We start from the raw sequence: 12,653 nt of genomic DNA, 5'->3' as shown, positions 1-12,653 counted from the left end.
ATAATGGAGAATTGGGCTGGCATTTTCTTCTAGTAGGCACAGGGTCTCTGGTCTAATGCTTAAGTCCTTCATCCACATAGAGTTGAGTTTTGTGCATGGTGAGAGATAGGGGTTCAATTTCATTCTATTACATATGGATTTCCAGTTTTATTAGCACCATTTGTTGAAGATGCTATCTTTTCCCCAATATATATTTATGATAACTCTGTCTAGTATGAGATAACTGTAGGAATGTGGGTTTCTTTCTGTTTCTGGTATGTTCCACTGGTCTTCATGTCTATATTGGAGACAATACCATGCCATTTTTGTTACTATAGCTCTGTAAGATCTGATAATGAGATGCCTCCTACTTCACTTTTCTCACTAAGGAGTGCTTTGGCTATTCTGAAACTCTTATCTTTCCAAATAAATTTCATTACTGCTCTTTCTATTTCTATGAAGAACATCACTGGGATTTTAACAGGAATTGCATTGAATCTGTATAGTGCTTTTGGTATGGCCATTTTGATAATATTAATTCTGCCTATCAAAGAACAAGGGAGACCTTTCCATGTTCGTTACACTACACCGAGACTCCATTTGATGCCAGTCAGAATGGCAACCATCAACAATACAAGTAACAATAAATGTTGGTAAGGACGTGGGGGGAAAGGTACACTCAACACTGCGGGTGAGACTGCAAATGGGTGCAACCACTATGGAAAGCATTATGGATATTCCTCAGAAAACTAGGAATGGAACCACCATTTGACCCAGTTATCCCAAAGGTCTTAAAAGCAGCATACTACAGTGATGCAGCCACATCAATGTTTATAGCAGTTCAATTAACAATAACAAAACTATAGAACCAACTTAGGTGCCCTTCAACAGATGAATGGACAAGAAAATGTGGTATATACACAATGAAATATTACTCAGCCATAAAGAAGAAATTATGGCATTTGCCAGTAAATAGACAGAACTGGAGGCTATCATGCTCAAGTGAAATAAGCCAATCCCCCAAAAACAAAGGTTGAATGTTCTCTCAGATATGCAGGTGATAACACAAAATGGGGGATGTAGAGAATAGAAGTTCAGTGAATTAGACAAAGGGGGAGGAGGAATGGGAATGGAAAAGATAGTAGAATGAATCAGACATATAACTTTTATATGTATGTTCACATGTGAATATGTGACCAGTGAAACTTCACATCTTGTACAACCCCAAAAATGGGATCCTAATTAGAATAAGTTATACCCCATGTATGTGTAATATGTCAAAAACACTCTGTCATGTGTACCTTTTTTAAAAAAAAATGGGCTTGGGATGTACTACCTGAGGTGTAGCTTGAGGAAAGGAAGGAAGAAAGGGAGGGAAGGGAAGGGAAGGNGGGGGGGGGACAGAGCAAAATTTGAAGAGAGAATTCAACACACATAATATCTTTGCATACTAGATATGTGTACTTTTTTTTGTTTTTTGTACTGGGCACTGAACCCATTAACCTATATCCCTAGTCCTTTTTATTTTGAAACAGGCTCTCGATAAGTTGCTGAGACTGGCCTTGGACGGACCATCATCTTCCTAAAGCTTTCTAAGTCACTGGGAGAACAAATGTGCACCACAACAGTGCACCTGGCCTTGATACATATGTTTTAATACTACACAGAATTATGCATTGTTTTATAACCATTAATACATGATACATTGTATAGATTCCTATTAAGGCATTATGGTACATAGATTATTATATTTAATGTATCTTACTTCATGGCATTAGATTAAATTGATGTATCATAATCTAAACTATCCCCAGCCAGGTGCCATAGTGCATGCCTGTAACTTGGGAGTCTGAGGCAGGAGGATCCTGAGTTCAAAGCCAGCCTCAGCAAAAGCGAGGCAGTAAGCAAACAACTAAATGAGACCCTGTCTCTGAATAAAATATAAAATAGGGCTGGCGATTTGGCTCAGTGGTTGAGTGCCCCAGAGTTCAATCCCTGGTACCCAAATAAATAAACAAACCCCAAAAGTTGAGATTTTTGGTTAATTTCCAATTTTCATTATTACAAATAATGACAAAAATAAAAAGAGTTAATATTAAATAAAAAGATGGATTGTAAAATTCCAGTCATTAAAAAATATTTTCCTAGTGTTTTTTAATGCTCCTTAATTATAGATAATCCATAAACAAAATAAAAAACATTCCTACACAAATAAAGAACATATACACTTTAAAAAATTGGAAAGCAGGATACCTAATAAAAATACCACTTCCAATTTGTGGTTTATGACACAATCGCTACTCTTATTCTCACATTTGTACATTTCAATATTTCATACACATTCCACAATGAACACATATTTCTGCAAGGAGGGGAAAAAGCTTTAAAAATCTGATATAAGCATTCTTGAATATAAATTTCTGTACACATTATTAGACCTCTCCTTTGGATAAAGGCTTAAAGCTGAAAATAATTATGATATACCTTACCTAGTTAAAGACAAATTAATATAAGCATTAAAGAGCCCAATTCACTATATCCTTAACAATACTCGATATCATTTTATCTTATCAGTTCAGTGGTGTCTAATGTTCAATGATGACTCTAATGTCATGACTACTTTTGATAATTATTATACATTCTTCCTCAACCTTGAATTATGTTATCACAATGTTAGTTATAATATTTTCAAATGTAAGATTTAAATTAACATATAATTCCAGGTACTTGAGAGGCTCAGGCAGGAAGACTGCAAGTCTGAGGCTGGTATGAGCAACTATCAAGACCCTGTCTCAAAATAAAAACTAAAAAAGGGGCTGGGGATATAGCTCACTGATAAAGCACCTCAGAGATTCACCCCCAGTACTGATATATATATAGTATTAATTTTATATATTTAATAACTTAGTTTTCCTGATTATATAAACACACATTTAGATTACTTGTATTCTGCAATTTTTGTAGAGATGTAAAACAAATAAAATAAAATAAAGAATTAATATTTCTACCACATAAAGGAAAGAATCTCAGTTAATGTTTTGGTATCATTTCTCCATGATTCCTTTGGCTACTTAACACTCAATCATTTAAGTCTCAGCTCTCATCTGAAATGTAACTACCTAATAATCAAGTAAACACTTTATAGCAATGATTATCAAATGGTTATCAGAAGTGTTTATCAAAATCATCTGAAGGGTTACAAAAATGCCAATGAACAGGCCCCAGTCCAAATACACAGAATCAACCTCTAAAAGTCAGAACTTAGACTCGGGCATTTTTAGACACAAAAGCTATTACTGAGTTCTGTTTGGGGATATTATTATTTGATATGAAATAAAAAATTACCATTTTAATAATTGTAAATTCACAAATGATTGATATGAAGCATAATCAAAATGCTCTACAAGCATAATCACCCTCCATTTCTAGAAGTTTATCATTCCTAACAAACTGTGCATCCTCTTAAAATAACTCTTCATTCCCTTCTTCCCTCAGCCCTTGGTAATCACCATTGTAATTTCTGCCTGTATGTGTCTGACTATTGTAGGTACCCGTAACCAGAATTATACAAGTATTACAATTATGTCTGACTTATTTCACTATATATTAATGTCTTCAAGGTTCATCCATGTTATAGAATGTGTCAGAATTATCCTAACTTTTTGAAACCTAAATAATATTCCATTGTATATCTATACCACATTTTTTAATGCATTCATCTGTCAGTCTATACTGGGGTTGATTGTACATTTTTGTTTTATTTTTCTTATTATTTAGGTACTAGGGATTGAACATACGGGCACATTAACACTGACCTACATTGCCAGAATTGTTTATTTCAGACACAATTTCACCAAGTTGCTGAGGGTCTCACTCTGTTGCTAAGGTTGGGCTTGAACTTGAGATCCTCCTACCTCTGCCACCAAAGTTGCTGGGATTACAGGTATTTGTCACTGTGCCCATCACCTTTTGGGCAATTATAAATAACACTGCTATAAATTTGGGGGTTCAATTATCCGAGTTCTTCCTTTCAATTCTTTTGGGAATATTACAAATAGAATTGCTGGATATTCTGGATCACTTTTGAAAAATGCCACACTGTTTTTCTCTATTGGCTATAATATCTGACATTCCTACCAGAAATATATAAGGTTTCCACTGTATCCACACCATAAGCAGTATTTCTTAGACTGCCTTTTCTTTTTTTGATAATGCCTATCCTAAGGACACAAAACAGTGTCTCACTGTGGTTTTGATTCCCATCCCTAATAACTAGTGATGATGACCATCTTTTCATGTGCTTACTGGATATTTATATATATCTTCTTTGAAGAAATATCAATTTGGGTCCCATTTTTGACATAGGTGGTTTGTTTCTTTGTTGCTGAATTATAAGAATTCATCATATATTCGGGATATCAATCCCTATTCAGAAAAAATGATAAAAAATGATTTGAATATATTTCCTCCAGTTCTGTGGGCTATCGTTCAATGTACTATTTTTTTTTTTTTTCTGTACCAGGGATTGAACCCAGTGGTACTTAACAACTGGGCCTCATCCCCAGCCTATTTATGTTTTTTCATTTTAAGACAGAGTCTCACTACTTTGCTCAGGGCCTCACCGAGTTGCTGAGGCTGGCTTTGAACTTGTGATCCTCTTGTCTTAGCCTCCTCAGTCACTGAGATTACAGGTGTGCACAACATGACCAGCCATGTGCTCCACTTTTGCATCACTATAAAACTCAAGACAGTATATAGATTGTAATATTGATTTAAGTTTAAACTCAGACTAATAATTAGTTATTTAAAAGACCACATATTCATATGCTTATAAAACCTAATTGTTTACTGAATGCATACAATTATATGTTACTAAGAACTTCTGAAACCTTTTAATAAAAGGCAGCCTATGGAATGACACTGAAAAAAAGGAGGGTTGAGGATGAAACTCATTGGTGAAGCACTTCCTTAGCATGTTTGAGGCCTTGGGTTCAATCCTAAGTACCACCCTCTCCCCCCAATAAAGAAAGAAAAAAGAAAATGGGAACCATTATCAGGGTAATGCAAATCAAAATCACAATGATTACAGATTTGTGTGACTACAGAAAGATTGCAACTTCAAAGCTAGGTGTCAGTGGTTTAGTGACATCCTAAGCAACTGTCTCAAAATAGAAAATAAAAAGAGGTGGGGATGTAGCTCAGAGATAGAGTGTCCCCTAGATTAAATGCTCAGTACAAAAAAATCATAATGAGTTATTTCTCATTCCTGATAGGATGGATATAATCAAAAATAAAAAAGGTAACAAGATGTGGAGAAGTGGAAACCATTATAAACTGATGGTGGCAATGTAAATTAATCATTGTGGAAAGCAGTATGGGGTTGCTCAAAAATTGAAAATGAAACCATCATATTATCCAGCAATCAAACTTATAGGTATACATCCAAAAGAAAGGACACCAGTATGTTGAAAGGATACCTGTACTGCCATGTTTAATGCAGCACAATGCACAACAGCCAAGAAATGGAAACAAGTGTCCTTATTTAATGAATTAATAATATAAATGGTACATATGCACAATGGAATACCTCTCAGCCATAAAAAGGATGTACTGCTGTAATTAGGACTGGAGGTCATTAGGACTGGAGGTCATTATGTTAAGTGAAATATGGAGGCACATCATGTAACATAGGTGATTCTAAAAATGTTGATCTCATAGAAATTAAGAATAAAATGTTGTTTAAAAGAGGCTGGGGAAAGTAGAGAGGAATAGAGATTGGCCAATGGGTACTAGGTTACAGTCAGGAGAAGTAAGTTTGAAGAGATATATATTAACTATTACTTGAACATTAGACAATGTGTACATGTATTAAAACATCACATGGTATTCCATGAATATATACAATTTTTTAACAATTTAAAAATTACTGTAAAAAAAGAGATTTTTTTATTTTCTCAAAATTCATTTCCAGTGTCTTCCTTCTTTTTGCAGTGTATTAAATGTACTATAACTCATTCCTAATAAAACTAAAATAAAAAACAAAGCACAATCTAAAAATTCTATTATGGAACAAAAGACTTTTTAAAATACATAACATAAAAGATAATTTACCAAACATTTTCAATGCACGGATAAAATTCCAAGAGAAATACCCCAATGACTTATAGTGAGAATCAAGACAGAATACTCATTAATATAACCCATTTGGATTTTTCTTGGGGAGCAGGGCAGTACAGGAGACTGAACCGAACGGTGCTTTACCTCTGACCTCCATACTGAGCATTTTTTATATTTCATTTTAAGACACAGTCTTATTAAGTTGCTGCAGCTCTCCTCAATCTTACCTACTCATGTATCAGCCTCTGGAGGAGCAAGATTACAGGTATGTGCACATCCACACTTGGCTTCCATTTGGCCTTTGTGCATGCTTTCAAAAGGAGGCTAATTAACACACATTATTGTACTTTAACAAAAGTGTCACACCATGAAAACCAATACCTTGTATCTAGATTCATTAATCAGAAAATAATTTAATAATAATGCATTCACAGTTTAAAACCTTTAGCAATTAGTGCTTCAAATATTTCTATCAATTAATAGTGATCAGAATGTACCCCCTAAACTCTTTTAAATACTGTATTGTTCACAAAATGATATTTGAATATCTGTATCTCAGGTATTAATTCCAATTTTTAAAAATAGCTGAATCCTGAGTTTAGGATATAGCTTAGTTGGTAGACTGCTTGCATCACATGCACAAGGTCCTGGATTCAATCTCCAGCACCACAAAACTAAATAAATAAATAATAGAGAATAAATAAAAAGAATTTCCATTACTTTAAAATATAGATGAATGTCTAATATTTTAAAATACTACAAAGGTATTACATTACTTAAAATAAAACAACATGCATAAAAGGAAAAATACTATATAAATTAGAAAAGTTAGTATCCTTTCTGGACACTCTTCTTTTTCTTAAACTACAGTGTAATTCACTCATTGGGATACTTATATTTGGTTACTTCATTGTATCTACAATTTTTATTGTTCAAAATAGAATAGTACAATAAATCTAACAGTTACCAATAGTCAAATGAAAATGTGTGCCCTATAAGAACTTAAATTTTCCTTCCACAGTCAAAAGTTGTTTTAAAAGACAGCAGTTCTATAAAATATTAATATTCAACTACTATTCTCCTTAAAACAGAAAGTTGCTATGTTAGATGTGTTGGCATACACCTATAATCCCACCAACTCAGAGGCTGAGGCAGGGGGATCAAAAATTCAAAGCCAGGGGCTGGGTAGTGGCTCAGGTGTAGAGCACTTGCCTAACACATGTGATGCACTGGATTCGATCCTCAGCACCACATAAAAAAGTAAACAAATAAAGTTAAACTTTTTTCTAAAAATCCAAGGCCAGCTTGGGCAACATATTAAGCTCCTGCCTCAATATTAAACAAATAAATAAATAGGCTGACAATATAGCTCAGTGGTAAAGCACCCTGAATTCAATCCCCAATTGGACCAAGATATAATAATCAAATAACAACCTCAAATATTACACAAAGGGTAGCACTTTAGTATCATAAAGTATAATTTTAATTAATGTGCGCGCACTTCCATCCTCCTCTGGTTTTTTAATCAATCATTGCATCCACAATGGGCTCAAGGGCATTTTCTGTTTTTTAAAACATTTACTTTATTAGTTTTAAGTGGACACAATATCTTTAATTTTTTTTTATGCTGTGCTGAGGATCGTACCCAGTGCCTCATGCATGCTAGGTGAGTACTCTACCACTGAGCCACAACCCCAGCCCCCTCAAGGGTATTTTCTAAACGACAATCACTAACGAAACTTGGCATATCATGTGGGGAAAGAACCCAAGTAAGTGACCAAAAAATAAGAAATCTCTCCCCTCAGAGCCACAGACTAGGTTTTGTTATGTGAACTACTTCAGGCATAAAGAACTGGACACACACACACACACACTAAAAAGTATATAGATAGATAGATAGATAGATAGAAAGAAAGAAAGAAAGAAGAAAGAAAGAAAGAAAGAAAGATAGAAATGCATTGTTTTCTAAAAACAATGCAAAGAATAACAAACTAAAAGTTCTTCTTAATGAGAAAAACAACTTCAGCTAACATTTCAGTGTAGATTAAGCACCTGTAATTTTGATACAACATGGAGATCATTCTAAATGCCTATCTTCTTTCTGCCCTTTTTTTGCCTTCAACCTTTATTAATTTGATAACTAAGAAACAATCTCATGGATTTCATTTAAATGCCTCTTAACATTAATGCAATTGGAATACTTTTTAAAATATTCCAGAATTTCTGTGTGTCTTCTATTCTGGATTTATTCCATATTCATAATTCTTCTGAAATAGCTTCTTACAAATGAAGAACATTCATTAGGAATACATGCCATATATTTTTTTTTATTCATTTGTTCTTAGAGATTAATGACAGCATTAGTGATTTCGTTTAAATTAGAGCTATTGTTCTTTTATGGACATCCATTCAAATGCAAAACTGGAAAGGAACTGACAAGGAAAAATTCTTCAGAAAAAGTATGTCTTTATAGAGAAGATAAAAACAATAAGTATATTGGTTACCTGTTAAGTGATCTAAGTAGTACTGATAAAGCTTGCACTGAATAGGAGTCATTCTCACAGCTAACACATATTCATGTTTTGGAGGCAAAAACTTTGTTAATGCTGTATAATCTTTCCTCTGTAATTAACAAGAAAGATAATGATAATTAGTTAATCTAAAAACATGACAGTAATGAACTGTTTTAAGAATTCTTGTTTTGATTACAACTAAAAGACACACATAACTAAACACCAAACATAAAAACTTGAAAACCATATTTGTACTTGCTAAAATCACAATGATCCATGTATTATTATAGTAATAATTTCATATGATAATATAGTATACTCATAAAAAGATACTGTACTATATCAGTCACATTTTTAATTTAAATAGTCATTTGACAAAATGACCACTTAAATCAATGTAAGTTCTCAGGACAGTCTCCTCCAAGAATAATGGGGTTGGCGGGGGGAGAAAATGGTGGGGGAATGTAGTAAGTTGTGGTAACAAATGACTTGCTTTAATCACATTCTAATACCAATAAATCAAACTGTAGTACGGTCTGAGTTATACTATTGGTAAGCTATACATTTGTGCCAAATAACACATAATCTGAGTAAAAATGTTTGCCCAGTTGAGAAAATAAGACATGCACACACACTTTGGGAAATATTTTATCATATGTATAAGGAAAAAACAGAACACTAATATGCTAAAAAAGAAAAAAGACAAATCAGAAAAATGATACCGGGGTAGTAGCAGCAGTACAGATAAAGAATACATAGGGGCTGGGGTTGTACCTCAGTGGTAGAGCACTTGCCTAACATGTGCAAGGCACTGGGTTCAATCCTCAGTACCACAAAAAAAGAAATAAACAAAATAAAGGCATTGTGTCCATCTATAACTAAAAAAATATAAAAAAAAAAAACAGTACTTATACTAGCTTGTGTAACCAACCAAACCAAATAGCATGACTTTGCCTTATATGATGGCAGTATATGAAGCCTGAGGGATAGATAGCATTTCTAATGTGATGGTTCTTTGTAGCTACCATTAAAATTTAATATCTGAAAAGGTATAGATCTTGAGATCCATTAATAGTTAGCTCAGTCTCTACATACTTATCTATTCATGAATGTAAATTAACCAAAGGTCTGTATATAAACACTGTTAGCCTGTTTAGGCTATTGCCTGTACGTGAAAGTAATAAAACTATTTCTCAAGGATTACACATATCACTGGGCGTTGAGGTACACATGTGTAATCCCAGCAACTATGGAGGCCGAGAAAGGAGGACTACAAATTCAAGGCCAGCATCAGCAATTTAGTGAGGCCCTAAGCCACTTAACTTAGCAAGACTTGGTCTTAATAAAAAAAGGGGGCTGGGGGCTCAGGAAATAGCTCAGTGGCAAAGTACCCCTGGTTTCAGTTCCCAGTACCCCCCAAAAAAGTCTCCGTTCTTAATTCATACTGACCTCTCCTACTACTATTCCAAATAAGTGAGGATCTGAACACTATTACTATAGAATGAAGGTAAGATTAGAAATTTCTTATTAATAATAGCTTGTGCTTTTAAGGAACTAGCTGTCTAAAGGATAAAAAATTCAAAGTACCTCTATTGTTCCCTACCCCCTCCACCCATCTAAACATTAATATAATACAATATGAGATTTTAAACTTCACAAATGAATTGCTAATTGTCTGCTAAAATTCTCAATTAAATGTTTTAAAAGTTCAATGATGCATCAACTTTTGAACACAAGGCCGAGATATATAAATTTAAAACGATATGCTGAATGGGGAAAAGAAAAACAAAGTTTAAACTCAGAAAATGTTTTGGGATTGCAATAAAAAATGACAATATTTCATTCTTATGGAACATGTCTGTACCTGAACACATCCAGCTAACATCTCGTAGAGAATGTGAGCACGTTTTTTCATCACTCTGACATCTACCATGGTAGAATCTGCACACTGACCATTTTGAATTGGATTTATAAATCTATTCCTGAACTCCTTAATGGATCCAAGCAAATTTTCCTTGATAAAGTTAACCATACAATGATCTAAAAGAGAAGACATTAATTCAATAACATTAATGAACCTTTAACTTAGAAAAATTCCCCCAATGAATTGCTGACCTCAAAACCACATATCAATCCAAATGAAGGTAAAAAGAATATCCAACTGAGTGTAGAATAAACATTGGTTATAGTCTGAAATACAACTAGATTACTTAAATAAGGTGAGAAACTGAAATAAAAATTATCCTTAAATACTAGACAGGAATTTTTTTGAAAAATGACTTTTAAGAGACACAACGTATAAATCACATGGTCTACCACCCCAAAAATGATTTTCATATGATTCAACTATCCTATGAAGCAAACATAGATATGAATAAAAATAATAAAAGGAGATAATAAGCTACCATACAAAAGATTATATTAAAAAACCCCATTACCATTAGTCATTAAAATGGCTGTCAATTGTCCAATACTACAATGTGAAGTAGTATTTTATAAATGGGATAAAATAATAGAAAAGGGAAATTAACAGAGATAAACCCTAAAACAAAGATAAAATAAAGCCTAAAGTTAAACAATAATTAGAAACTCAAATAATAAAATAGAAAAAAAGTTATTGTAAAAATCTGTGGAGTAATGCAGCAAAGAAAGTCTAAATATGAGAAAGAGAAAATGTGGGAGGGTATAATGGAAAACTCAATTTGTTATTTGCTAAATGATTTCACCTTCCTTCTTTAGTGTCACCACACACATAAGAAAATGAAGAAACTTCACAAGAACACTCTTCCTTGAATTTACTCATCTATCCTCAGCCTCAACAAACTATTCTGCAATAGATTTAGCATGGTTTTTCATCTCCAATGCCCCCTTTCTAAAAATGTTCATATTGGGCATTTCCTTTTATTTAACAGTACCTCCCCTAAAACTGAGTAAGTATCTTTACAATATTTCCTGAGTAAAGAAATGTGCCTTTGTAAATTTTAAAGTATTTCAGACTCATAATATTTTATATTTTTATTTCCATATTTTTATCTGCACAATCACAAGGGCACATCTTTTGATGGTAGTTCATCAGTCATTTATAAAGCATCTCACTTGGAAAATATGGTATTCTTTCACAATAGACTAGGATGGACATACATGGATCATAGTCAGGAACTACACCGAACAGAGAAAAGGCTAATTGCAGAAGTTGCAAAAATACACTTGAGGCAAACCAATACTCTACAGCATAATTGCAGAAATAAACTCACACTCAATTAGGTTATTTTGAAGCGGTGTTCCTGTTAAAATAATCCTCCTCCTTGATCGTATAGAATTCATAGCTTTTGAAACAGCAGATGCTTCATTTTTTAGAATATGGCCTTCATCACAAACAACAAAGTCGGGGCCTATAAAAATGTATAAAAAATGCTTAATATAATGAAACTAGAAATGTGATGCACATAAGCAAATTTAATCCTCTTAGAGCACTGTTTTTTCAGGAAGATAATAAAACATTAGGAGTATAATTATGTTTATCTGCTGCTGTATTTGGTTAATATGGCATTAATTAGTATTAATTATAACCCACCAGAAGAAAATTGAAGTAGTATTATAAATGGTACTTAAGGTCCACTAAATGAGTATACAAATTTGGACAAAAATAAAATGTCAACCATTGTAAAACAGAAAAGAAAAGCACCAGGGGACAAAACATGCCTCAAAAAGACTTGGAGTATTCAATAAAGCAAATATCTTTTAGTTTCTGAAGATAGTATTTTGGCATTAGCATATTAGGTTAAACTTACTGGCAAAGACTAACAGCGATCTAGATATACATATAAAGTGAAATTACAAAAGTTACCTTATAAGAAAGAATATAATAAATTGGAAGAAGTCAGTCAATATTTCTAAATTATTCTTAATAACTAGGACTCACTGTTGGGGGAAATTGAACTAGAAAAGTATCATTAAACTGGTTGTTATGTGGGTATGGGTGGAGAGAACACCACCTTTCTTCTGTAAAAGATCTCCCAGTTGAGAGTGACTCAGAAGTAACAC

The 12,653-nt window shown here is 33.3% G+C and overlaps 1 protein-coding gene across 16 annotated transcripts in view; it reads right to left on the bottom strand.

Moving 5' to 3' along the window:
• Positions 1 to 12,653, bottom strand: part of Atrx (ATRX chromatin remodeler) — a 242,039-nt gene that overhangs the window by 74,293 nt on the left and 155,093 nt on the right. For all 16 annotated transcript variants that reach the window (XM_048797444.1, XM_048797448.1, XM_048797447.1 and 13 more), the window contains 3 exons: positions 11,864 to 12,001; positions 10,474 to 10,649; positions 8,601 to 8,718 (listed from right to left, as the gene is read on the bottom strand). In XM_048797444.1, the coding sequence (XP_048653401.1) occupies positions 8,601 to 8,718; positions 10,474 to 10,649; positions 11,864 to 12,001 (432 nt within the window). The remainder of the gene's footprint in view (positions 1 to 8,600; positions 8,719 to 10,473; positions 10,650 to 11,863; positions 12,002 to 12,653) is intronic.

The sequence above is a fragment of the Marmota marmota genome, unplaced genomic scaffold (genome assembly GCF_001458135.2).
Source record: "Marmota marmota marmota unplaced genomic scaffold, marMar, whole genome shotgun sequence".
NCBI classification, from domain to species: domain Eukaryota; kingdom Metazoa; phylum Chordata; class Mammalia; order Rodentia; family Sciuridae; genus Marmota; species Marmota marmota.
This window is presented reverse-complemented; position numbering and strand designations above follow the sequence as displayed.